The sequence below is a fragment of the Pempheris klunzingeri genome, chromosome 18 (assembly GCF_042242105.1).
Source record: "Pempheris klunzingeri isolate RE-2024b chromosome 18, fPemKlu1.hap1, whole genome shotgun sequence".
Taxonomy (NCBI): Eukaryota; Metazoa; Chordata; class Actinopteri; order Acropomatiformes; family Pempheridae; genus Pempheris; species Pempheris klunzingeri.
In genome coordinates, this window is record NC_092029.1 from 8,321,094 (window position 1) to 8,346,759 (window position 25,666).

A 25,666-nucleotide genomic window follows, 5' to 3' on the forward strand; every position below is an offset into this window, starting at 1 on the left:
AGGTAACTTTTTCAGATTTTGCATAGATTTGCTCTTCAGCTTAACAGCTATGTGAATGTTTGGGGCATCTCTCATAAAAATAGCTGGAGGAGACAGAAAGAAGATTTGATTTAACGAATTGTTTTACCAGACTGCAGTCAGATCCAAAATGGGTCCAGCTACAGGAACACTGGGATCATACTGATCAGCAACATCAAATAGATTGCATTAGATTAGTGGTTACTGCTAGATCTGCAATTCATGATTATTTTCATTCTTGAATTGATTGTTTGGTCTGTAAAATATCTGAAAATAGCAAAAAAATGCCCATCACATTTTTTCCAAATGTCAGCGCACATCAGCTTGTTTTGTCCAACCAAACAGTCCAGAAGCCAGAGATAGTCAGTCAACACTAACGCAAGAGAAAAACAGCAAATCCTCACAGTGGAGAAGATGGAACTGTCGAATGTCATGTGCTCAGAAATTACGTCAACATGTAATCGATCATCCAGACAGTTGTTGATTCACTTTCTGTTGGTTCTGACTAATGATAATAGACTAATTGTTGCAGCTCTAATTATTTCTAATTTATTTGGCTCCACTAGAGCCCCCATTACAGGCCTTTTTCCACTCTAGCAACCATCAAGCTGTAAGTGAGGGTCTCTGCTTCGAGTATCCCCTCTGCCAGGAGTGGGTGGTGTGGATAAAATCTCGTGCTGTGATGTAGTAACTTTAGATTGTGATATTGACATGTATTGTGATAGTCAGGAATGTCTGTTTTTGGCTAATTTAATTTTATGAAAATCCAACATTACCATAAATTAATCCTGTTTATTGATGCGTAACATTGCTCACAACAGCCTAATACACCCAGAGATATTAAAGGGATTCAAATAGCATTAACAGTATGACAACAGTATGATTAATTTACATTACCTAATCGTATTATATTGTCAATTTGCTGTATCCAACCGTCTGCTGATGTACGCTTCAAGGAACCATCATCATCTTCTAAATTTTTCTGTCAGCTGAATTGTTTTCAGCGCACTGTACAGCATGTAGGTTTATTGCCCACTTGTGTAGGCAAGTGGACAGTTTGAATACTCACACAGTCCCACTCAATCTGACATTAGGCTGCACCGAAACACAAACAACATTCGGAGGTAGTTTACATGTGCGGTTATACCAGAATCATCACAGCCAGTATTTGTTTAAGCTTTGTTCCCCTTTTATTGCAGCTTTTGGTGCAATAAAGGCAGTATTTGATTATGATGATGGCATATCAGAATGGTACAAAGTCATGATTTGCTTCACAATCCTGCTTCATGGTGCTGTTAACTAATACGATTATGACATTTTAAAATGATTAGTGCTCATGGCAAGTCTAGCATGTATTGTGCAGACACATGTATGTGTTCGCATTTTTGCTGAGTGTTTGCTGCCGAGATGTGTACTGCATTTGCTTTTTAAGCTGGTGAGGGTGCAGTGGATGTCCTCTGTTACAAGTAATCCCACTGTCGAGGCCCTTTCTCTAGTGAAGCTGCTTTAAATGGTTCATTGACCCAAACTAAGAGTCAAATCACCCCATGGTTTGAAACGGCACACATTTTTGTTCTTTTCATGCTTAATCTGATGAAACCTTTGACAAAATCAGACATTTTGACGAGCACAGAATTCAGAGAATCCAGATCTTTCCTTTAGCGCAAAGAGAAATTGTCTGGATGCAGCTAACCATGTGCAACATGCAGTGTGAAAAAGGTTCCCGATGCCCAGTGCTGCTTCATTACAGCAACTGAGCCGTTGCTTGGAAAACAAATCTGCTACTTCTGCATGAAAGACTCAGAATAGACAACTAAACCAAAATAGCCTGCAAACACCTCTCTTTCCATTCTCGCTCCTCTGTCTTTCACCCAGCTCTCTCTGTCCCTGTCCTGCAATGTTTCTCTCTCTAACTCCCTTTGTCTACTCTAGGCCTGAATCATGTTGTTTCCCCTGAAACTTAATGGATGTTAATGTCCACTCCACTGAGGAGTGATTATACAATGTGAAACAAGTTTCTCTGGTGGATAGAAAGCCACTCGAGTGACACGCCATTCAGATTGTTTCCTGCCTCTCCGTAACTGCGTCACTCCCCAACAAGGAAATCCCATGTTTACCCCGTGTTCATGTCATGATGTCTTAACATGTCTGGAATCAAAATACATCCCAAGGCAGTTCCCGGCAGCTCAGTACATGACAAGAATGCCGGTCTGCTTGAACGACCCCGAGAAGTGGACTGAAAAGAATTTCTATTCCAGACGTTAGAGCTTCGCTTTAGTTCTGCTGACAGTTGTAAGTGATTACGTGGTGTGAAAACATATATCTGCCTCTGTTAAGCCGTGCTACACACACACACCATTTCAATGCCAGTTTACTGAAATGTTTTACTCCAGTATGAAAGTAAAATGATTTGCCTGTAGTTCAGACTTAAAGTTCCTAATTCTGCACACAAGTGATGTTTTGCTCATGCTCATATCTCATGTCATACAAACCAGGTCTGGATAATCACTCACCTGTCTGAGTCAAATACAATAGAAGCTGATGTTGGACATCACTACAGTTGGTATTTTTAGGCTTAAGAAGTATTTTTTTTGTTCTCAGACCAGATCTTTGTCCATAATTGTCCATCTAAATCTCTTTTCAAATAGCAGATTCTAGAGTAGTTCCTATTCCTGCGGTTCACCTCTCTATCTTCGTCTATAAGGAGCTGAAATAACTTGTTTTGGTGCTTGAAGGCCTGTTTCTGACAAGGGTATTAAACCCTTGCAATGATGCACAGCTAAATTAAAAAGCCCAGTACATTGCTTTTCTTTAAATCACCCATAACAGGTTAAATCTGACTCTGTATCGTCCAAGCATGGAAAGATGAGGCTTTTTCTAATTTTCAAAGTAAAAACCATTTGACTATAAGAACACGGCGACTAAGTCTCATGTGACATGATAATGATTTACAGCTTCTTGATTAATCTTCATATAAAACCAAAACTGTGCCACAGTACAAAGAGAAGTGCTCATTCAGTGACCTCAGAGAGTCTTTATTTGCGTCACTTCAGATTGAGGAGATTCCACGGCTGAACTGTTGCCTTTCCTCCATCTTTTCCCCCACTCTGTGGCTTTCCTTCTCCCTCCGTGTCCACTTTTTTTTTTTATCTGAGCTTGCCTCTCTCTCTACCTCCTGCCCTTTCTCCTTCTCCCTCCTCAGTATGTTTCTTTACATCTCTATCTTTCTGCCCTTTTCCATTTTCTCCCTGAAAGAATGTTACCTTGAAGTCGTTTTATTTTTAGACTGAAGCAAATAAAAAAAAAAATAAAAAAACAGTGTGGAATTACAGGAATCAAGTAGGGTAAAGGATTGTCACTGTTTGGTCAGGCTGAACTTTGCTGCTTCTTTTAGAACAAAGATATGCTGCAGCTATGAAACGAGCATAAAAATGTTCACACAGTTAAATATGTAAAACAGTTTTTAGTTCAGGCGTTCTGGTGTAGTATCACATAGTTGGGTAGGAGGAAAATTAGTTGCCACTGAAAAGACATACATTGTACACTACATTAAAACGGCTGTTTGAATCAAATGCGCATTATACAAATCTCAGCGTCTATGAAACATTAACAGGAGAAAAGGCAGGTAATTTGCATTGAGTGGAACATGCTCATTTTCTTAAAATATTCATCTCTATCCCTCTGTCTCTCTTCTTTCCTTTTATTTGGGTTTAATCCCAGCACCAACAATGATATATTTCATTTTGAGTTAACTACAGGGCTACATGAATAATCGTCTTTGTCCATGACGCAGTAAGGGTGGCTTTCCAGGAATGGAAAATTGAACTTCCAGTGTCTGTTCTTTTTGAAAAAGGACCTTTATTCCAGTTTTTCCTCTTAAGGAATGTCTCTCATTTTGATTCTTACTCTGTGCTTTTTAATAATTAGGTCCAGGTGAGGTCAGACACAGTAAAATGAACTTGCCTGATCTTTTTCTTTTTTCAGCAGTGGCTGCAGATTTTCCAGCGGTGTGGAGCTGCCGCTGCTGACTGAATGCAGAGGAAACACTGAGAGTCGTTCTCCAGACCTCCCTGCAGTTTCAGGGGAGACCGTCAGATGTGTACCCAGAACTCAAAGCCCCTGGCTTGGCCGCGGGGATGGCAGCCTCTGCCCTGAACCTTGGCGTCATGAACAGGTCAGTGTTCCTTCCACAGTATATGACACATTTTCCCTTTTATTGTTTTAAGACTACACGGATTTCCTGAAGCGTTTTTGTACAGGAAATGCATACTTCAAACATGTTTGGTCAGTGTGGTTTTTTGCAGCTAAGAAGCTGTTAAACTGGACTGGTAAGATTACTTTTTAATCTATAATACATTACAGAACTAGAAGCCACTCTGCTGCACACCGTGTTGATGATTTACATGAAAGTATTGTATTTCTCTATTCTTTTGCATCTGCAATCTAAACTTTTGGAGCTTCGCACTATGAATGTAAGATTTACATCTTACATCTTGTTGGTTTGTTGTAATAAATTTAATAACCCATGTAAATACTATCCAGTCCGAATGCTCAAACATATGGTTTTACTATGAAATGCTACCATTTAATAAGTTTTTAAAAATGTAACCCCAGTATGATATCTTTAGGTGTATTTTTATATTTTGTAAATAGGCAACAAATTTATGTTGCTATGACAGTTTTAGCCTTTATTTTTACATACACATGGACCAATCAACCCTCTCCTCTTGTCTCCGCAGCAGTAATCAGTTTCACACCCAGCCAGGCTCCTCTAATACCACCTCTGGAGCTAGAACCAGTCCAGTCGGCCGACCTGTGCTACCCGTTCCAGATCGGAGCACCTACTGTCAGTTACTGGGTGGGGGAGCGCTGGGTGGAGGTCTCTACAGCCCAACCAGCCCTACGGTAACTACCACATCCAAGCTGAGAGAGCACACACAACATGTTCTTTTCTAGGAGTTCATCCTCTACGCTAGAGCAAGAAAACAACAGAGAAATACATAAAAGAAGAATTAAGAAGAATAATTAAAGAATTAAATCACTATGTGGTTAATTCATATTCTGCATCATAAGCAATGTCAAACTAATGGAAGTTACATGAGGAAGGTGCTCTTTAAAGCAAGGCTATGTAACTTCTGAAATAAGAAATAGCTCATTTATTCTCTAACAAACGACAAGTTGAACCCATAAGTAATAAAACACATCCCTGCTCAGCTCAGTACACTCAGGGGCTTTGCTGCTAACACCTTACTTGGTCTGGTATGACCAGTAGCTCATGGTGGCTAATGCTAGCAGACTTTAGATAGATTTTGTTGTGTGACTGACATCACTGAGTCCGTTCACTGACAAAACAACTCTTGCCTACTTGTGCTACTGTTTCACTGCGTTTTAGCTACATTTTAATGGGATGCTGTAATTTCTTCTCGTGGCAAAAGTGGTCGCTATTCAGTGCTTATTGTGCTTTAATGGGAATACGGAGTATACAAAATTAAAGAAAAGACAAATAAGCAGCTGCTTTTGTTTGTGCTGTTTTCTTTCTTTGCAGTATTTTGTTAAATAACTGAAAATCATTGTCTCTTAACTGGTGTATTAACATCAACTGATAAGAATGAGACGTTTTCGGAGCGCCCCTAATCCCATCTTCTGTGCCTGCTCCTAGACGAGCCCGCGAAACCTGGGTCGAACCTTTGTCTTCTCCCCTACATCCTCGCTCTCCCCCAGCCCCACCCCTCGCGCTCGCTCCCCGTCCCCGCGAAGCCCGGAGCTCCTAGGCGTCAATGTGGGCCAGCGGGTCCGACGACTGAGCTCGCCAGGCGTTGAGGAGAGAGGGGAAGGAGAAGGGCAGGAGGAGAGGGGAGGAGAGACGGGAGAGGGAGACAAGCGGGAGGAGAGGAGACGCCAGGCGCAGCTGCTGCAGATACACAGAGAGCTGCAGAACGTTGAGGTGATCTTGACATTAGCCTCTTATTCTTTGTCTGTTTGAGTGCATCTCTGTCTTCACATGCGCCTCTCTTGTCTCTGTCTTATTTGCTACATCTACCCCTCCGTCTGTCTTCAGCTAGGTATGCAGTCATTAACAAATATAGAGCAATGCAGTCACACACTGAAGGATTTACTACTTTATTTTTATATGTTTGGCAAGTCTGAACAGTGCCAGTAAGAACTGCTCCCATGTTGGTGGTTCCAACATGCAACAGTTACTAAAGCTTTGAAAGCTGAGCAAAAGAAAAGGAAAAGAGGTTAAACCACACAGTGTTTGGACTGATGCTTACACAGTATTCTGCTGTTTCTTCTATGATTTTATACTAGTAAAGTCTGGAAAATTGGACTTTCACTTTGTCATTCTGGGAAAGGGCTTTTATTCTGATACTTTCATCTAAAAACATGTCAGTTTAATACTGTTTCATATATATATATATATATATATATATATATATATATATATATATATATATATATATTATTTCGATTTAGCTTTTTCACAATCATTCATCATGCCTCAAGTCAAATTATAGTCTCTTCAGTAATCAAGCTTGAGAATCTATGTGACTTTTATTTATTTTTTTTTAAAGATAAGATGTAATTTTCAGGTTTGGTATCAATATGTATTATTTGGAATAATTTGTTTAATTTCTGTTTCGATTTTGTTTCTGCATTTGTACTCAGTTTGAAACTTTGTAGGATGCCAACAGTTCACATTTTTCAAGCCTGTTTTCACGCCAAAACAGTAGTGTCGAGGCTTATTTATTTTCACTTTCTTAATACTGGTAGTGTATTATGATTATATTTAGCCATTTTTTGTTACATCAGTTTATCTGATACCAGTGCACCTGTGGAACGATAGGCAGCCAAATATGGAGAAAATAAACTGTAACCTACTACAGTTAGACCAAAGAAACCAAACTGTGGCTGCATTTAGACGCATATTCTCTCTGTTTCTTTCAGGTCAGGGGGAAAGTGGGCATTTTTGAGGCCCACATTTCCGGAATTCGTGCCCAGGTCCTTAACAGTGAGCTGCAGCGCAGTCCTCGGTCTCCAAGACGATCAACTAGCCAAACCCCCTCCATCCCCTCCCAAGGAAACACAGCCCTTGAATGCCCAATGACCCACCCAAAGGAGACTAAAGTTCCCCCTGTTATCCAAAATGGAAGAGAAAGGGAGGAAGAAACAATGGAAGGAGGGAGGAGAGAAGGAGGAAGGAATGAAGGGGAGAAAGACGGCAGTGCTACTAAAACAAACACTGAGAACAAGACACTGATTGGTCAAAATGGCCGCCATTCAGAAACAACCGTGCAATCTCCTTGTTTAGATGGACCGTTTGTCGTTCAGGCTTCCCTTGAGACATTAAACCCAGATACAACAACAGACAGAGAGAACAAAGAGGGAGAAAAAGATGGCGGGGATGTAGAAAACAAACAAATACTGGGAGTTGAAAGAGAATGGACAGAGAGAGAAGTGAGGAAGGAGAAAGTGGAGCAGCTGTGTCCTGGGATGCTGCTCCAGACAGAGACTAACAGGGTGGAGGCCAACCCAGAAACCCTTGCTCCTCCTGGTGCTCAAAGCAGTGAGAGCTCCCCTTGTTTACTGGACATCACCGGTCACACTTCCAACCACTCTCCCTCCATCCCTGCAGTCATAATAACTGACCACGGTTTGGAGAGCCAGCCTCAAACTTCTGAAGGCTCAGACCAGGGATTAAGCTGCACCCCAAGCCCCAGCTCCAGCCCAGGGCCAAACTCCTCCACCCGCTCCCTCAGGAAGCTGTCATCCTCCTCCGCCTCCTCAGCCGGTTTCTCCTCATCTTGGGAAGAGTCGGAGGAGGATGTTTCCAGTGATACGGAGAAAGGAGAGCAGCTCCTCAACCCTGCACTGCTCACTTCTAAACAGAAAGCAGTAAGTAGAGCCAAGCGAGAGTGAGACTGTTAGTGTGTATGTGCCTGCATCTACAACCTGCTTATGATTCAGTCGACCCTCTGTAGTTTGTAATGGCAATGACTCTAACTCTGTTAGTTGGGATCGCCAATATCATCCACGTGGGAAAAGAGCAATAGGTGGATTATGTGGAAAAGTCAAAGGATAGTTGAGAGACAAAGTGTCACTTTAGAGTAATACACCAAATAGTTTGTAGCTCTCTGTAGGTTGGTCATCAGTCCACTGCTTTGGTAAGCATTAGATGGATTGAAGAGGCATTTTGTACAGACGTTCATGCTCCCCAGAGGATGAAGGAGAGGATTTTTACCTGTCCTGTGAATTATCTCAACATGTGCTACATGGATTGGCACAGCATTCGGTGCAGTACTAATTATGCTCGAATTATTTTAGCATGCTAAGACGTTCAACTAATAGGGTGAACGTGGCAAACATACCTGACATCAGCATGTGTGCATTGCCCCAGTGAGAAAAGTAGTGTGCTGATGTTAGCATTTAGCTCAAAGTGAGTGTAGGCTGCAGACTCTTGCATGAGATCATAGTTTTCAGCTGCTGCTGTACAGGTTCGTTTTTATACCAAGTCCAGCTGCTTTGGAATACAGAGGACACATTTTTTGTGACTGTCATTTATCAGCTCAAATCTTAGCTTGTGCAGAACTAGTGATTTTGCAACTTATCTAGCCAGATCTGGGAAAGAGTTCGTCTTGACTCAAGGGTCTGTTAGCAATTGTGCCAAAGGTAGAATGTGTGTGTGTGTGTGTGTGTGTGTGTGTGTGTGTGTGTGTGTGTGTGTGTGTGTGTGTGTGTGTGTGTGTGTGTGTGTGTGTGTGTGTGTGTGTGTGTGTGTTGTGGCTTTGAATGTGCCTGTGCATGTTGCTGGGTGCTCCTGTGGCAAATTGGCCAGAGAGCTGTGCCTGAGTAATGGCTGACATTCACAGTAACAAAGCTAGCTCTGTGCCCCGACCTGTGTGTGTGTGTGTGGGTGTGTTTTTAGTGTGTGGGTAATGTGAGGGTGTGTGTCAGAGAGAGCACGGGTGATAGAGAAAAGGAAAGCAAGAGAATTTGCCAGTCACACACACTTAGTCTTTGCCTGTATTTGGATGGCGTTCAAACAGGAGGCTGAGGCCTGTTTGGGTATGTGTGTGTGTAGGTGGGTGGGTGGATGTGTTTTTATTTGTAGCCAGGATAAGTTCACAAGGCCATCTCACTCCTGCTTTGAAACACGATTTAACGAAGGATTGTGTAACCGAGTTTCTTATAAACAATGTGCCAGTCCCAAAAGTGTCCCTTTTTTAGGACTTCAAACTGCAAAAAAATCTTTTCTTTTTGGGTTTGTTGCTTAAGGAGGGAAGTGCTTGTATTCACTTCTTCAGTTAAGTAATCTTGAGTCACATGTGTGCTTTAAAACCAGGCAGTGCAAGAAGTGACTATGTAAGTATTTAAATACTGATGACTTTGCTGTCAATATGGTATCTTCATATTTCAACACAATCTAGTCTAATATTTTGTAAATGTGGTTCCTCTAATCATTAAAACATAATTTCCCATGTTTGCTTTCATTACGAGAGGCAGCAGCAACAGAGTAAAATGAAATACCCTAGTTGGGATCATATTACAGAGCAAAATGTATGAGACTCCAGTTTACATATAATGGATGCAGTTTTCTTGCATATTTAATTGATCTAAACCAATGACCCAGCTCTTCCAGCTGACATGGATTCCAAACTATTTGCTTAGATGAATTTGGCTGGTGGATTTGAATAGTGTTTGTTTTGCTCTTTGCATATTTCCGGTCATTGTTTTTAGCTTTAGCACTTGCAGCTGACTGAAGGACAGGGTTTATAGTTACTAATAAAAGTCTGAATTTCCCGCATCGCAGCACAAAAATGCCAAAAATGCAGGTTACTCTTGTGTTCTTGTGTGCAGCCTGTCAGAGCTCCTGAAGTAGTTTAAGGGAACCTGGTAAATGTGTGCAAGAGGCAAACATGCAGATACACAGAAAGCATGCCGGCTTGTGTGGGAGGTATGTAGGAAAGAGGAGAGGGAGAGAGAGAAGAGCAGTGATACTGAGGGAGGAAGAGAGTGATACTATCAGAAAGAGACAAAAGAAAGAGAGCAGGAGATATATAGTACAGACTTACTATACATCAGCCATGTTATTTTACAGTGACATTGAGGGAAGCACATCTCCTCTTCTCGTGGCTAATTATCACAGGAGATTTGGCATATAACAGTGACTATCAGATCCAGAACAGTTTAAGGACATTTTTCATACTGAAATACACAGATATACATAGTATAAGTACTACTATATACACGCCAAGTTTGCAGAGAAAGACAGATAATACATGTGCAAGGAAAGGACAGTTTCCTGCATTCATGGTGGTGAAAAATCAAAAAGACCAGCACGCTCTGCAGAATACATTCATCACAGTTATAGGTTTAAATTATATTGAGGTTTAGGTTTCCATTCACCCTTCACAATGATTTTAATTATTAATGCTCCTTATTCATAAGGATATATGTGATGCTTACTTTGGTGAATGATACATGTATCATTCACCAAAGCAAGCATCATATCAGTCAAACACTTTTGCTTTGTTATGGTCATTAGCTTTTGGATTATATCAACTCATTTTTAAGAGTGTAAGCTTAACTGGCAGAGGCTGGAATCTGAACAGAGCCTTACATGGACACCATTTGGCTGATCTTTTGACTCTTTGGCATCTCTCCAAGGTTAGAAGGCACATATGTGCTGCCAGTGTTTTCCTAGTTCTAGCAAATTGGCAGCCAAAGGGCACCTGCAATAGATTGGCATCTGTGTTTTTCTTTCTACAAAATGTCTGTTGAGTTCAGGGGAATGAAGAGAGACGAAGCTGCCCGCGGCAGAGCTTTATCTTTGGTGAAGTGACTTTCAGTTATTTCATTTTCTGTGCAATTTACCTTTAAGCATCACCACCACACTCGTCAGAATAGTTTCAAACCAAATAACTACACGTGAAACCTCATAGAGATACAGGCAACTGCAAACCACATAATAAGATATCCAGGATCTTACAGTATTAAAGGATGTTTGACTACTAGGTGAATGTGTTATCAAAACAGCTGATTAAATAGCATCTCAAGATTTTCTGCTGCTCTCTGCTTGATATATCAGAATGAATGTCTTTTTGTTGATGGACTGTTGCACTGACTAAAAAAGAGATTTGATCAGCTTAGGCACTGGGTAATTGTTATTGGCTATTTTTCAGCATTTCTACAACTCTGATTAGTTTTTTATATGAACTGTCTGTCAAATCTCAGTGGGAGCTGTGTCTAAACCTGTACAGTGAATGTACAGAAAACCCCAGACTCAGAAAGACTGACTAAAGCTAGTGGCGCAGACGCCACAGTAGAACAGAAGAGGGACAGGACTTATGATGATCTCACCATAAATGATGCAGAAGGTGTGTTGTTACACACACTGTCTGCACTGTAAGTAAAGCTTGGGACGCGTTACAGTTTCGGACACGCATCACTACCCCAGCAGCTCTTGAAAAGATGCATCCGATATATAAGATGTGTCTTATGGAAAGAAGACTGCACCCACACTGCTGCACTGTAAAACACACACACTCGCATAATGCTAACACTGGCACTCCCGCTGTACACGCCACCCTACACCTTTTGCTGGTTGCACTTGTTGCAGAACAGCACAGCAGTTTATAGACACACAGACTGTTTTTCTATCACAAACAAACTTTAATGCATCATATATCACACATCCCTTCTCTGTGATCCTTTGAAATGCAGCCACGCATTGACCTAAACATCAGTCTGCACCTCCACTTGTTTGTCCAACAACAGAAGCTCAGGTCCAAAACCAAAGAAAAGTTGTTTTTTTTTAATAGTTGTGGACTTGACTGGATGAAAACTTTTATTTCTATGTCCTAAACTGTAACTCAAGTTGGTCGGCACAAAATATCAGCTCACACACACACACACACACACACACACACACACACACCGTGTTTGTACTGCAGTGGAAAATCTTCTCTACCACGGCGGCTGGTTGCCTAGCGACCCTGTGACGTCAAACCGAGTTTCCCTCTCAGCTGTATGTGTGTGTGTGAGACAGAGAGTCTCTAAGTTTATGGGTGTGTGTCCAACTCTTGTTTGTGTGTGCTACAGAGTGCCTACTTGATTTACTGTGAGAGGGGAAACACCGGTCAGTTCTTTATTTGGTGTTTCTGTGTGAGGTCGCTGGTAAGAGGCCATGCGTGTTCCCGTTGCCCTGAGGAGTCAGGGCGGCCTGTAGCTACTGAAGATGACATTTTGGTTGAAAGAGTGACTAGTACTGGATCCAGTACAGGAGTCAAGTGTGGTTTCACATGGTTTCAGAGTTGGCAGAAAGACACTGGGGAAACCCTGCTGGATGTGATACTTGAATGCAAGCGTTTGTGCAGAAAAAGGGATGTAAAGTGCGCATCATGGACTGGAGATCCACAGGTTGCACTTCTAAATGTAATGGCTATATTAAGAGATTTTGCATACAATTTATGGCTATTTTCGTTTTTTTTTGCTTCAGATGTGATAGTTGCATATTAACACGAGCTCTGCTTCTGCTGGTAAGTAAAACAAGCGACCTGCAGAAGTGCTTCCCACTAGTTTAATTTAATTCAGTGTTTTGGAGTTGAGGCTAGATCTAAAGTCAGATGTGCTCTTTAATGTTCCACAGTGACCTCAATTTGGTCTTCGTGATCAGAGTACAGCATTTAGTTAGAACATCACTGAACAGCCACATCACAAACATCTAATTCTTGTTTTTCTTTTGAGTGTCCCTTTTTTTCACCTTTATACAACCGTCAGTTTCACAAAGCTATTTTTCCGCCGGCCAGCCTTGGTTGCTAAGAGATTTATCGTGCACTCCCAAAGCATCTACTGCACATTGTATAGCCTGCATTGCACTCCCTGCAGCTTAATTTTGTCCAAGTGTGTGTAAGAGTGTGATGTATGTGTGTATGTGTGTGTGTTTGTGCGCCTCTCAGTCTAAACTTTGCAGACTCAGACAGTTGCAATATTTGTATGTGCAAGGGGACCTTGTGGTGAGCGATATCAGGCTTGTTGTTTCCTCAGTGCTTCGCCGTTGAAAACATCAGCGTGCATCAGTGTTTCCCCTCCTTCTCATTACACATTTGTAACCCAGAGTCACCCTTTGCCCTGAGTATTTTTACCATTCTCACCACTCTCCGCCTCTTGTCATTCCTCCCTACATGCAAATGAGTGATATCTGATTTTAAAAAAAAAAAAACAACAAAACATCTCGATACGATATGGAAAAACACTAAAACAGACACTGACAATACCTCCCTACATGCAAATAAGTCATATCTGATTGTCTTAGCTATGCTTGTTCTAAAAAAAAACAACAAACAAATAAAAGCATCAGTTTTCTTACATATTGTTTGGGGCAACATCTGCTTAATAATCGACTTGTCTAATGCAAATGTTTGTTGCATTAAACATGTCTGCAGATATCAAAAAACATGATGCACATTTCTAGAAGATGATGGCAGAAGGGCCAATAGAAACTCTTTGCCTCAAAACTTCTTTTTTGCTCCGTGCTCTTTCTGTTGTTTACTGAGGGCAGGGCCTTTTTTCTTTTTTTTTTTTTTCTTTCTGTCTTTTGTTTGTAGTCAGCGGCGGATGTGGAAAATACTGTCGCTGAGGCAAGCGGCAACCCCCCCACTTCCTGTCTGCAAGAAGTTCCTTCTCTTACCATTTCCTCCCTCCCTCTCTCTCTCATTCTCTCTCTCTCTCTCTCTCTCTCTCTCTCTCTCTCTCTCTCTCAATGGAAACTTTACTGTTTTTCCTGCTCTCCGCTTGTCATCCAGCTGGTCTGGTGATAGAGATAGGAGAGACATAGAGACCGCCGGAGAGCAACGAGCCAGAAAAAGATGAGAGAGAGACAAGAGAGGCCGACTTTGAGGGAGGTTCTAGGCAGAGAGAGAGAGAGAGAGAGTGAAAGAGTGTGTGTGGACTTTTTCCAATTCGAAAACAAATGCAAATGTCATTTTAAAACGCTTTTATAACAAATTAAAGGTTTAAGAGTTAAAGTTTGAATAACAAGTTTCGTGGAATTATTTCTTGGTGGAGACACTAAGAAATAATTCCCTGAAGGGATCTGATGATAAAATATTGTATGCACTAATATGGAAAAAAAACACTAAAACAGAGACAGCACCAAATTCAAGCTTTTCAGTTGTCTGGATGGATCATCGAGGAGAGGTAATTTTCAAGTCTGTCACAGTTAGTTTTCAAACTGTGCAGGAATGTACAAGCAACAAATGGCTTCTGTAAAGGAATCAATGTCCAGGATGACTGTAGTGTATATTGACAGTTTGCATAGAGAACTGATGTAAAGGTGATAAGATAATCTTAGTAAAATAACAGCGGTATTATCCTTAAATTTTATTAAAAAAAAAAAAAAAACTGGCAACAAAATGGCAAATTAGACCTACTTGAAAAGAACAATTTGCCTAATGATTGGACCGACAGATTGATTTCAACTGGACAGTAAAACTTTCTGATGGGACATTTGATATGTAGTGCTCTCATTGCATGATTCACCTCCAAAGGCAGGGTTAAAAATTTGGATTTGGATTTTCACACCTGCTTTTCCTGCTTTGAATCTGTACTCAGGTGGTTATAAGTGTGTCTTCAACCTTTTGTGTATACTCTAAATACAAAAAATGAATTTGTTAAAACGTTTCCACTGTTTTTCTGCACAAATCACCTATCAGCACAACGCATTTAAAAACCTGACTTTCCACAAGCATTTTTTATCTACATGTCACACATTTAGACACATTTATGCAAATTTTATCTTCACAGCCTCACAAAAGGCGACTGTCATCTGCCAGCTGTGAAATGGTCGTTTCACAAGCTACGGCAAGAATATCTAGGACCCAATGTTTAGTAAAACCCTCTCAATATATTCATGCAAAAAATCACACATAGAATTTATTTAATTAATTTGTTTGATTTATTCATGTATGTGGCTGGTTTTTACTTTATAAAAGCTCAGATGTTACAGACTGAAAGCGCATCGCAGTAGCTGCACCAGGGCAGCATAGAGTGTGTGAGAGCTGATGTTTAGGATGTTTCCTTTCATCTAATTTAGCTTGTGTTGTAATTTCTGTCACAATCTCTCTGCGTCTCACATACAGAGAGCCATACGCAAGACAAGCACACACAGGTTTACACATATACTTCCACAAACAGACATGCATATTATATTAGTAGAAAAAAATGACTGCATGACTGTTAAGTTTGCTCTTTCAGCGAAGTGTCTACATTTTCCCAGTACTTGCATTCACACTTACTCACCCACACGCACACAGCTCTGTTTGTGTCTTTTAAATGTTGTGACCTGAGTTGAGATTTGCATGTCCAGATTATGCATGTCCTCTGTTTTGCCAATCAAATTATCCACAATTGTTTACCCCCGCACACACCCAAACACACACGTGTAAATCTTGTGGGGCGTGCAAAGAGGAGCATGCGAGCCTAAGGGTGGTAGTTTTTAAAGCAGACACACACAGAGTTTTGGTGCAGGAGAGCTGGACAGATAATCAGCCCTGTCAGTGTGTCACGTCCCCGGCTGACAGAAAGCCCATCGGCTATGATGTGGCCTGCATGGCTGTGTTCAGTGTGGAGTGTTGTTGTGTCAGTCGGAGCCATCTTTATCATTACCATCATCCACCTCCGCACCAGCAATGCTCAGGTACTTTTATTTCAGGCTTGCATTTACTGTCACAACATGCCTTTTATAGCTGGATTTAGTCCTTGTTTAGTGATGTTTGACAGCACTACTTTTGGAGTTAGATTTTATTGAGCAATAATAGTGCTGGTAATAGTTATAGTCGTTTTTTTTTTCATTACACACGAACCAAATGTCTCCTTTCCTCTGATCGCATTGTAATGTCTCTAGCGACTAAATCTACACACTGTGACAACGTCTGTTATTACTCACACTTGAGATAGTCCAGACTTTCCTTTTTCACTCTATCTCTCTCGCCCTCCACAGCTCACACACACACACACACACACACACACACCAGCTGTAAGTGGGCAACATGGTAGATGGATGACAGGCTGAGCTGATGGAGAAAGTGCAGACACTGGCTACTTACCAAGCTGTAGTCTGATACTCTTGCACTCTTGCTAACTGGCTAGAGATGGTGGAAAATGAGAAGGGGAATGCCATTCAGGTTAACTTATTTGTTCCTAAAAAGCTCAATCATTTCTGTATTCCCTTAAACTAGGAGCCAGAAGTCTGTCTGCTGATCAAATTGTGGAGCTACCAATGAATCAAAGGCAAATTTAGTTTTGAATTTCCTTTATACCTTTATTTATTCAGGGAAAGGTGACATGCCTACACATGAGGATTCCCAAAGCTTTTACTTTATACAAGTCATTTTACTTTATACTGAATCTTCTCATTGTTTGCAAAGCTGAAGCTTAACATGTGACATTTCAAAGGACGTGTACCGAAGAAATCAATTGAGTTGACGTCTGGCAATACTGAAGGCTGCTGACAAACTTGCAGTTGCTTCAGTTTCAAAAAGCAAACCACAGTAATCATCATGATGTCCCAGCATCAAGACTTGCCTCTCTCTGAGACCCACTTCAGCTGACCCAGCTTACAGTTAGTTTCCACCATGTGATCTGTACACGTGTGTGTGTGCGTGTGTTTTACTTTTTGCAGGGGGTGAGCTTTTTTTTTTTTCTCTGTCAGTGGTGCAGAGAAAACCCCTCAAGTGACTCTTCACTCCTTCAGAGAAAGGAGATGTGTGCGTTGCCATGTGTGCACATGTGTCTAACCATAGATAGTAATACTATCAACTGATGAATTTTCATCAGGTCCAGATTATGTGACATGGGTTATATATCTCCTTCTATGGTCGTCTTCTCTCTTATCTTATCCTCTCCTCTCCTCTCTTCTCCTCATCATCGCTCTTCCTCTGGTTATTTGTAGACATAATATTATTTCTCTTGGTATTTGCAGACCAGAGGAAATCTTCTGTGTGACATCACACCATTAACATGATGAAAATAAATCTGTTTCACATGTGTAGGAAAGGAAAATTTCATTATAAATGTTGTCTCTGTATGATTATTTTTGTTATGTAGTTTATGAAAGCATTAGGAGAGTGTTTTTAAGAGGAAATCTCTCAAAACATTTTTTAGTGAGGCTGCATCCACTGGTGGCTCGGTAACAATGTTGCACAGCCAAGCATTGTTTAAACCCACAATATGAGACATCTGGAGTTTTTCCATGTGATGTAATGCTGTCGGCATAAAATCTTTGTCTTTCTTTTGAATATTTTATTCAATAAGAGTTTGATATACTGTGGCTTCAATGAGGAGGAGGCAAGATTAGCTCATAATAGATTTGAATCTACTAAGGGTATAATTTATTAGAATTATAGGGCTCATAGGGAAAAGAAGGGTTTAGATTTTAAGGAAATGTTAAGGGGCAATAGAGAGTGGTTTCATCTCAATATGTCACACTTTGTTTTTCAGATATTTGTTTTGACCTGCCATGTGTTTGTTCAGAACAGTTATTGTTATGCAGAGAACATCCAGTGAGATGATTTAGATTAACAGTTGAATATTAATATTTCTGTAGAAGGAAAGTCTCACCATTGCAAAGACTGGAGAACTGGACTGGAGAAAGCGAGAACTAGACTTCAATCAGTCTGTGGTCACTGCGATAAAAGCTGTTGATGTTGAAAACAGCTCGCTGTGTGTGTTTGTGTGTCTGACACAGCATATGTCTCACATTGTGAATGACTTTGTGTGTGTGTGTGTGTGTGTGTGTGTGTGTGTGTGTGTGTTTGCGTGTGTGGCAGGAGTCCCGCAGTTCAATGTATCACTGCCAGGGACAGGGAGAGCCCTTGGAGAAACTGTGTGTGTGTGTGTGTGTGTGTAACCAGGGGAAACCCCAGCTTGATCCACCAGAGTTTAGTTTAAGTGTTCTGAAACGGCTAGAGAAGAAAAAAGGAGAGTGTGGGAGAACCTGGCAGAGAGAGATTGAAAACAACTTCCCCAGGGTCAGGGATGCCCCACTTTGTGTGTGTGTGCGTGTGCGTGCGCTTAAGACTTGTTTTGCTCATTGCCATTAAAGGAAACGCTAAGAAAGCTCTGGAGCAGCCAAAAGTTTCAAAGATGAACCTAAGTAACAGGTACTCTGTAGTCTGGTTGAATGCACACTGCCATCTGAGGAATTTATTATTTACTTGACTCCAAGCATGAGCTTGGAGTCAAGTAAATAATAAATTAGAGAGCTTTAGTCTTCAAAAGGGTCCCAATAGTTTGCATGTTAGTGGATGATGAAAGTTTAACCATGAATATGGCTAATTAAAGTTAACAAGTCAGGCACGTAGCTTTAGAGTTCACAAAGAGTAGATTCTGATGTGATTCTGATGGATCATATGCATTTTAAATTCTTTATTGGTCCAGTGTCATTCTGAAGGGCTAATCTCTTATGTTTGTGTGTTTGTGTTTGAAGCACAAGTCTTGGAAGAAGATCAAGAACATGGTCCACTGGTCACCGTTTGTCATGTCCTTCAAGAAGAAATATCCCTGGATACAACTGGCTGGACATGCAGGTATGTGTGAGACTGAGACTGAAAACTTCCCTTTCTGTCAGACAAAAGGCAAAAAGAAGGCTTTGTCCTTGAAGAAGATGTGTGTTGACACATTAGTCTTGTGTTTGTTGGTGCTAGTTCTTTGAGGTCAGGCCCATTAGGGGTAAGTGTGTGTTGGGATGGTTAAACAACAGGATTGGGAAACATCAGGCGATGCCTCCTTCCATGTGGTGTCTTGCAGGTTGGAGACTTGACCAGTACACTTGTGTGAAGTTGATTAACTGACTAAAAAGAAGTGAAAAATCACAACAATCACCTCTCTTTAAACCTGAATAACTTATAAGGATACTTTTAGTGCTGTATCTTAACACTTTCTACAGCTGCTTCACAGTAAAAGTTCATCTTTCCACAGGGAGCTTCAAAGCGGGAGCCAACGGCCGCATATTAAAGGTAAGACGTCTTGTTTCTCTTCGCCAAAAAAAGTTGCTTAGACACATTCTGGATCGGAGAGGTTCCACTTGCTGTTAATGCTGACAGTGGCTTGTGGTTGATATCTGTCAGAAACACTGTGATTGTGAGCAGCGCTGTCTGTCCCTCCTGATGAGGGACGTGCTGCGCCCGTATGTCCCTGGTTACCATGGAGACGTAGAGAAAGACGGCCAGAAATACAACCAGATGGAGGATCTGCTGGCTGAGTTTGACTTCCCGTGTGTGATGGACTGTAAGATGGGAGTGAGGTGAGAAGACACGTCACACTCTTCTTTGGACAGCAGGGTGGTGGGTTTTGAATCGTGTCACAACAGACTCCAAACATTTCTGCATTTCTTCAATCTGCAATGAGATAGACAATTAAAGGTGTATTTCAAACTTTGGTCTTATTTTCATAGTTTGGGCAATAACCTCATATGATATTATTGTGCTGACAAAAATAACATGTTATAGCATGTTATGACAACGCTACAGCAAAGTGCAAAAGGGCAACAAACTTAAGCTTCTCAAAGGGTGAACGCTGTGTGAACTATGGCAAGTCAAAAGGGTCAAAGTTGAGCCAGGAAGTCAGTAAACTATGATGGATGTTTACCACAGACAGTTTGGGAAATGATTTTAGCACCCGCATTTGTTTTCTCTTCCAAATAAATTTTCTTTAAAACCCGTATGATTGTCTCACTGTTCATGGTTCTTGCTCAATCAGACTTCTTTTTAAAGATCTTAGCATTTAACTTGGTGAGTACAATAGTTATTATTAGTGGCCCAAACCACAAAAATAAGACCCAAGTTGCAACAAATGAAAATGATTCTTCATTAGACACTAAGCAGCAAAAAGCTCTGTATTAAGCTGAAAGCTACAGTGAACAGCTGTGTCACACTGTTTGGAAAGAGATGTCTTCTTCACACCTTCTCTTTCACCTTCTCTGCTCATCTCTACCTCTCTGTGCTCATGTCTGTCACCCGCCCATCGCCTGTTTTCTCTCACACTTCAGGACTTACCTTGAGGAGGAGCTGACCAAGGCTCGTAAGAAGCCCTCTCCGAGGCCCGACATGTATCAGAAGATGATCGAGGTTGATCCTGAGGCGCCCACGCCGGAGGAAAACCACCAGAAAGTGGTGACCAAACCCAGATACATGCAGTGGAGAGAGACCATAAGCTCAACAGCCACCCTGGGATTTAGGATAGAGGGAGTCAAGGTAAGACGCACAAAGAGAAAAGCGTGTGTATGTGCCCTTCCTTCCGTCTTTTCTTCTAGTATTGTCTCTGTGTGTGTACGTGTGTGTGTGTGTGTGAGAGTGTGTGTCCTTCAGAGGCATGATACAACTTTGTGTTTTGTACAGAAACTTCCTCTGAAGTACATGTTTGTGCATGAGTTCCTTTGTCATAGATGAGGCCTGTCTGTGGCAGCTCTGTATGCCTCGGCATCTGGCACTGACATTGTAGACACAGACACACACACACACACACAAATCTCTCAGTCTCTGCTGTCTTTATTTAAGGATTGTGGCTATATAAGGACATTCACGGCCACCTGGTGGTCCGTTGCCATGACACTGAGGGTTATCCCCAGAAACAGAGAGAGTGTGTGTGTGTGTCCACAATGTCAGTGAAAAAGTCAGTCAAAGTCAAAGAAATACAAAGTGTGGGCGTGCAGTTCATGTCGTAATCAGGTATGACGTGTGTGTGTGTGTGTGTTTGTGTGTGTGAAAGACACAGACACAGAGAGACAGGGCCCCAGCTGTGCTCAAACCTGAACCATAAAGGGAAAAATAGTTTTGGCTCCAAATAGTACCTTGTTGCCTGGCAGCCAGCAGAATGAGAAAAGCTCATTTATTCCACCCTGAACCAACCAACTGGTTCGCTTTCACTGCTGGTTCTGCTTCTGATGCTGATATACTGTCCTACTGTCACTACACTGCACACGCTCATGTTAATGCTGGACCTCCAGTACTGCTACTACTTCCACTTTGCCATAACCAGAGTGGCAGGTAAATTTAATATGCTTTTCTAGTTTGCTTGATAATTTTTGTGAGACTTTATAATTTGATCTTAATAATTAATTAGAGAGGGAGAACTGTGCATCAAATCAATGTTGGTATATTGGAGAAAGTCAAGCCTGCAGGTCACACGATGGCCTCAAGCCCATAAACAACGGCTGTAAAGGCCCAAGCAATTACTAATCAGTCGATTAACAGAAAAAATAATTTGCAGCTATTCAGATTATCAGTAAATTGTCATACCAAAACCTGTAAAATGGCGACAGAAATGGCAGAAAAGTTTGCGAGCTTAAACCAATTGTTTCTGTGTATGCATCTGGTCAGAAAACAGAGTCAAAGACCCTCCCCTGCTTTAACGCTCAGTCTCTAAAAATATCCTCTGCTCCTTCCTTCCTTACCTCGCCTCATTGTTTGCTCTGCTTTTCTTGTCCATCCTCTTCTCTGCTCCTTCTTCCTCCCCCCTTCCCGTCCTCTGCTGCACTCCCGTCCTTCCCAGCTCTACAAGACGCCTGGGAGTTGTAGTCCATGAGAACAGAGAGTAGATATACCAAACGTAAATGTTTATTTCCATCCCAATAATCCCTGAAAGTATATTTTGTCTTGTACTTCCCTGTCATCTCCTCTCCTCTCTCTTCTGCAGAAGGAGGACGGGACAGTGAACAGAGATTTTAAGAAAACAAAGACGAGAGAACAAGTTACTGCAGCCTTCCACGACTTTGTCAAAGGAAATAAGGACATACTGGTGAGTGTGTTTGTACTCAACTGTGTGTGTGTGTGTGTGTGTGTGTGTGTGTGTGTGTGTGTGTGTGTGTGTGTGTGTGTGTGTGTGTGTGTGTGTGTGTGTGTGTGTGTGTGTGTGTGTGTGTGTGTGTGTGTGTGTGTGTGTGTGTGTGTGTGTGTGGGTCAGTAGCCTTGACCACTGTGTGGGAAAAAAACAAAAAAACAGACAAGGAATTTTAAGTTGAACTGTTCTGAGCTGTTTTAACAACCCCATGAGACACACACAGATGTACAGAGATGCACAGATTGACAATGTGACCTTGAGCCTTCTGGGCCAGAAGAAAAGGGAACTCCCTGGGCCTCTTTCTACATGCACATACACACTTGTAATATTTGACCATGTACATGTGTATACTTGTGAGTGTGACAAAAAACTAAATGTAAAAGTTTTTTCTTTTGTTTTTTTCCAGAACGGTTATCGAAGCAGGCTGAAGGAAATCAGAGATACTCTGGAGATCTCCCCATTCTTCAAAACCCACGAGGTACAGACACAAGTTCACAGATGGAAACTACATTTAGCCAAAAAAATAAAACATTATTCACAAAGAAATCATGTGAAAAATGCACATGTATGTAATATCATGTGTGTTATGTTGAAAAAATATGTGAATAATCTACTCTGGCCTCAGTGTGTGTGAGTTTTAGCACATGTGAGGTTATTTTCTGCTTTGTTGTTTTCTTTTTTCCTGCAAATGTTAAAATGACACATTTTTAGGCTTCATAATGTCCATTTAAAGCCAAACTGTTGGAGCATAAATGCTCCCAAATCTCAACCTATATTTGAGTGTATTTGGACCTGAAAGCTTTAGGACTGGGCTCAGTTCAGGATGTGTTTAATTTCTGCTTTGAAATTGTAATTTATTGTAGTGTAAGTGTAATTTAGAAACACTAACTCATTTAAGCAAACACACCAGTGCAGACACAGAAGGTCTCATCATGGAAATTGGACAGCAGCAGCGCTGACCACACGCACGCATTCAGTTTCACACTCAGATGTGAATATAAGAAGTTGGTTAAACAAAACAGGATGTGAGATCATGTTTTTGAAGGACACTAATAACCATGTAAAGTTGAATTCAAATAAATATGGCTTTAGTAATTCTTAGTGTTCTCTTTCCTCCCATTGTCTTTATGTCTTTATTCTGCAGGTGATTGGCAGCTCCTTGTTATTCGTTCACGACGGCAAAGGACGGGCCAAAGTCTGGATGATCGACTTTGGGAAGACCACGCCTCTTCCTGACGGGGAGGAACTAACCCACCGAGCAGTGTGGTTAGAGGGCAACAGAGAGGATGGTTACCTTTTTGGACTAGATAGTTTGGTGGACATCATTTCATCCATGGTGAACTCTGAGACTTGAAGTCTGAGGGTTTTTTTTAATCCACGTGAACATTTGGACACACAACAACCACTTCCATTCACTCTTCCTTTATCTAGGGAACACTTTGTACTTCCTCAAGGATTCCTTTACTGACGTTTGCCCTCCTGTTGGAGAAAATGTCATCCCAATCAAACAATTCATGGATGCAGCCTTTATATTCATATCCAGTGGATTCCAAGATCTTGATCTGCCCCATACAAAGTCCTATTGATCTGATCCTTATACCCTCAAAGGTAATAGACCTTTTTCACAGCAGACATTTCTTACAACTTCTTCACACAACTTATCATAGCAGGAAAATCACAGGTGAAAGTAATGACATTCAGGATGGCTCAGTTACATTAAGTTTTTCTGTGACCAGCATGCACAATATCATTAATGCCATTCATTACACCTGTGTTTTTTATTGCTATGGCCTGTTGAAATGTCTGGTCTGAAAAAAGGGTCTATTTTAACATTCATCACACCTGAAAAACCGTTTTACTACAGAAATTCTCCAATTAAAAGCAAAAAAATGTACATTGTCAAATACAGATTCAAGGTAAAGGCTGGAAATATCAAATCCCATAAAAGTACCAAAAACAATAATGTGTTTTTCAATATCTGCCCACTTTTTCATGCTGAAGACAAACATGTTTAAAAATGAATCACAAATATGTAGTTTTATTATTTAACAAACAGTAATAACTTTCCACAACAGCTGCCCTCTCTTTACATTACTCAACAGGAGGAAACAGTGAATTTAATGGGGACTATTTAATTTAATGTATATTTGGTGCACTAATTAGCATTCCGGATCAATTTTTTAAAAAAGAAAAAAGAAAGAGTACCCATGTTCATTGAAATGTCACCACTCATTGATGTGTCCTTTTATATATAAAAAGTATATCAAGCTTTGGCTACACAGACAACAGTTGGAGGGATCAATTCATTGTTGTTTTTGGTGTTTTCATGGGATTTTTTGATAGTAAAAGGATAAAATAGCATTAAAATGATCATTTAAAGCCACTATGTGTGGAATTGAAACATTTCTGACCTGATGGTAGAATAAAAAAGACTGTAAGTGTCTAATTTTTCTATAAACTAGCACTTACGCTACCTGATTTGGACACACCCCAGCAGTTAGACTCCTTTCTGTATCTGTTGACTTGACTTAGATGTGTCTCTGTCAACCAGAGCTAAATTGTTTTTCTTCCTCAGAATAACAGAAGTAAATTTTATTGCCTTTTTTATCTGTTCGACCATCACTTCAGCACATTGCCCACTTCTTCTGAAAACCGATCTGCACTTATGTATCCACTGTTAGAGATTGTACAGTTGAGTGTGTTTCTACTCATGTGTGTTTTAAAGTGGAAAACAAAACTAATGTTTTTGCTCTTTTTCACCTCTGTTTAACCAGTCACTGAGCTGAGTCTGAGCTGTAGACAGAATTTAGATACTGTAGGTTGGTCAGTGAGGTTTTCAGTGGCAGCCATGTTTGCTCCACGATAATCTGGCAATAACTGGCAATTATGTGGAGCTAAACCATACATCTCACAGTAGTTTCAGTATGTTACGAAAGACATTGTTTTATAACATATCTGCAGCAAACGTGGTGCCCGTAGTACACTTTTCACTGTTCTCACTCTTGGTGTTTTAACAATGTACAGATAGATTTATTATGTTTAACGTTATTTTAGTCTACTCAAACCCTGTGGAACACTTACAGCCATGAACAATCTTATTTAAGCTATACAGTGCCTTGACATTACAAAGCCAAGTCAGACATCTGAAAATATCTTCTTACTTTAAATGTTATGATGGAGTTTCTTAGTCTTAACTGTCGGTTTCTGTGCTTAGTCTGACATGGGTGCATGTTTATTATCCTCTTAAACTTTGGGATTAATTTGTATTTCATTCTGTTTTTATTTATAACATTATGTTTTGTTTTTTTAGTTAATGGGATACTGTGACATTTTGGATTTCGGGCTGTTACGTTTTATCTTCAAGCATGTGTCACAGAAAGAGTGAAAGTCAAACTGTGGGGCACGTCGCTGACATTGTGGACGTTATTCAAACCATTGGATATGACTATAGAAAAGACTGATTTTGTTCACTTGACTTTGAAACAGTTTGGGCAGACAAGGGGGATGGGGGGCTGTCCCATAATGTAACATGTTCTTGATGAACAATAAAAACTAAACAGTAGGCTGTGTAGGGTTCACTCTACCATAGATGAAAAATGCCAAGGTTTACAGGTGATGTTTGCGGTGAAAGTAGACAGAGAAAGAGGCTGATTGTATGCAGTATGTTTCCATGCAGTGCCTTCTGTAAAGAACTAGTTTGACATTTTGGGAAATATTAGCTTTTTTGCAGAGAGCTAGATGAGAAAATTGATACCACTCTCAAGCCTGTGCGCTAAATATGAAGCATCCACCAGCAGCTGTTAGCTTAGCTTAG

General features: G+C 40.8%; 1 protein-coding gene across 2 annotated transcripts; it reads left to right on the forward strand.

Moving 5' to 3' along the window:
- The first annotated feature begins 4,044 nt into the window (after nucleotides 1–4,044).
- On the forward strand, nucleotides 4,045–23,913 carry itpkb (inositol-trisphosphate 3-kinase B). 2 transcript variants are annotated; one of them, XM_070849389.1, is made up of 11 exons: nucleotides 4,045–4,192; nucleotides 4,758–4,923; nucleotides 5,678–5,962; nucleotides 6,964–7,911; nucleotides 18,503–18,602; nucleotides 18,994–19,031; nucleotides 19,143–19,318; nucleotides 20,063–20,267; nucleotides 21,709–21,810; nucleotides 22,259–22,330; nucleotides 22,997–23,913. In XM_070849389.1, the coding sequence occupies exons 1-11, from the start codon at nucleotides 4,155–4,157 to the stop codon at nucleotides 23,204–23,206; spliced, it is 2,340 nt and encodes a 779-aa protein (XP_070705490.1). In that variant the 5' UTR covers nucleotides 4,045–4,154; the 3' UTR covers nucleotides 23,207–23,913. The 2 variants fall into 2 exon arrangements, with proteins under 2 accessions (XP_070705490.1, XP_070705491.1); XM_070849390.1 differs by having other exon boundaries at nucleotides 4,761–4,923.
- Nucleotides 23,914–25,666: the final 1,753 nt, after the last annotated feature.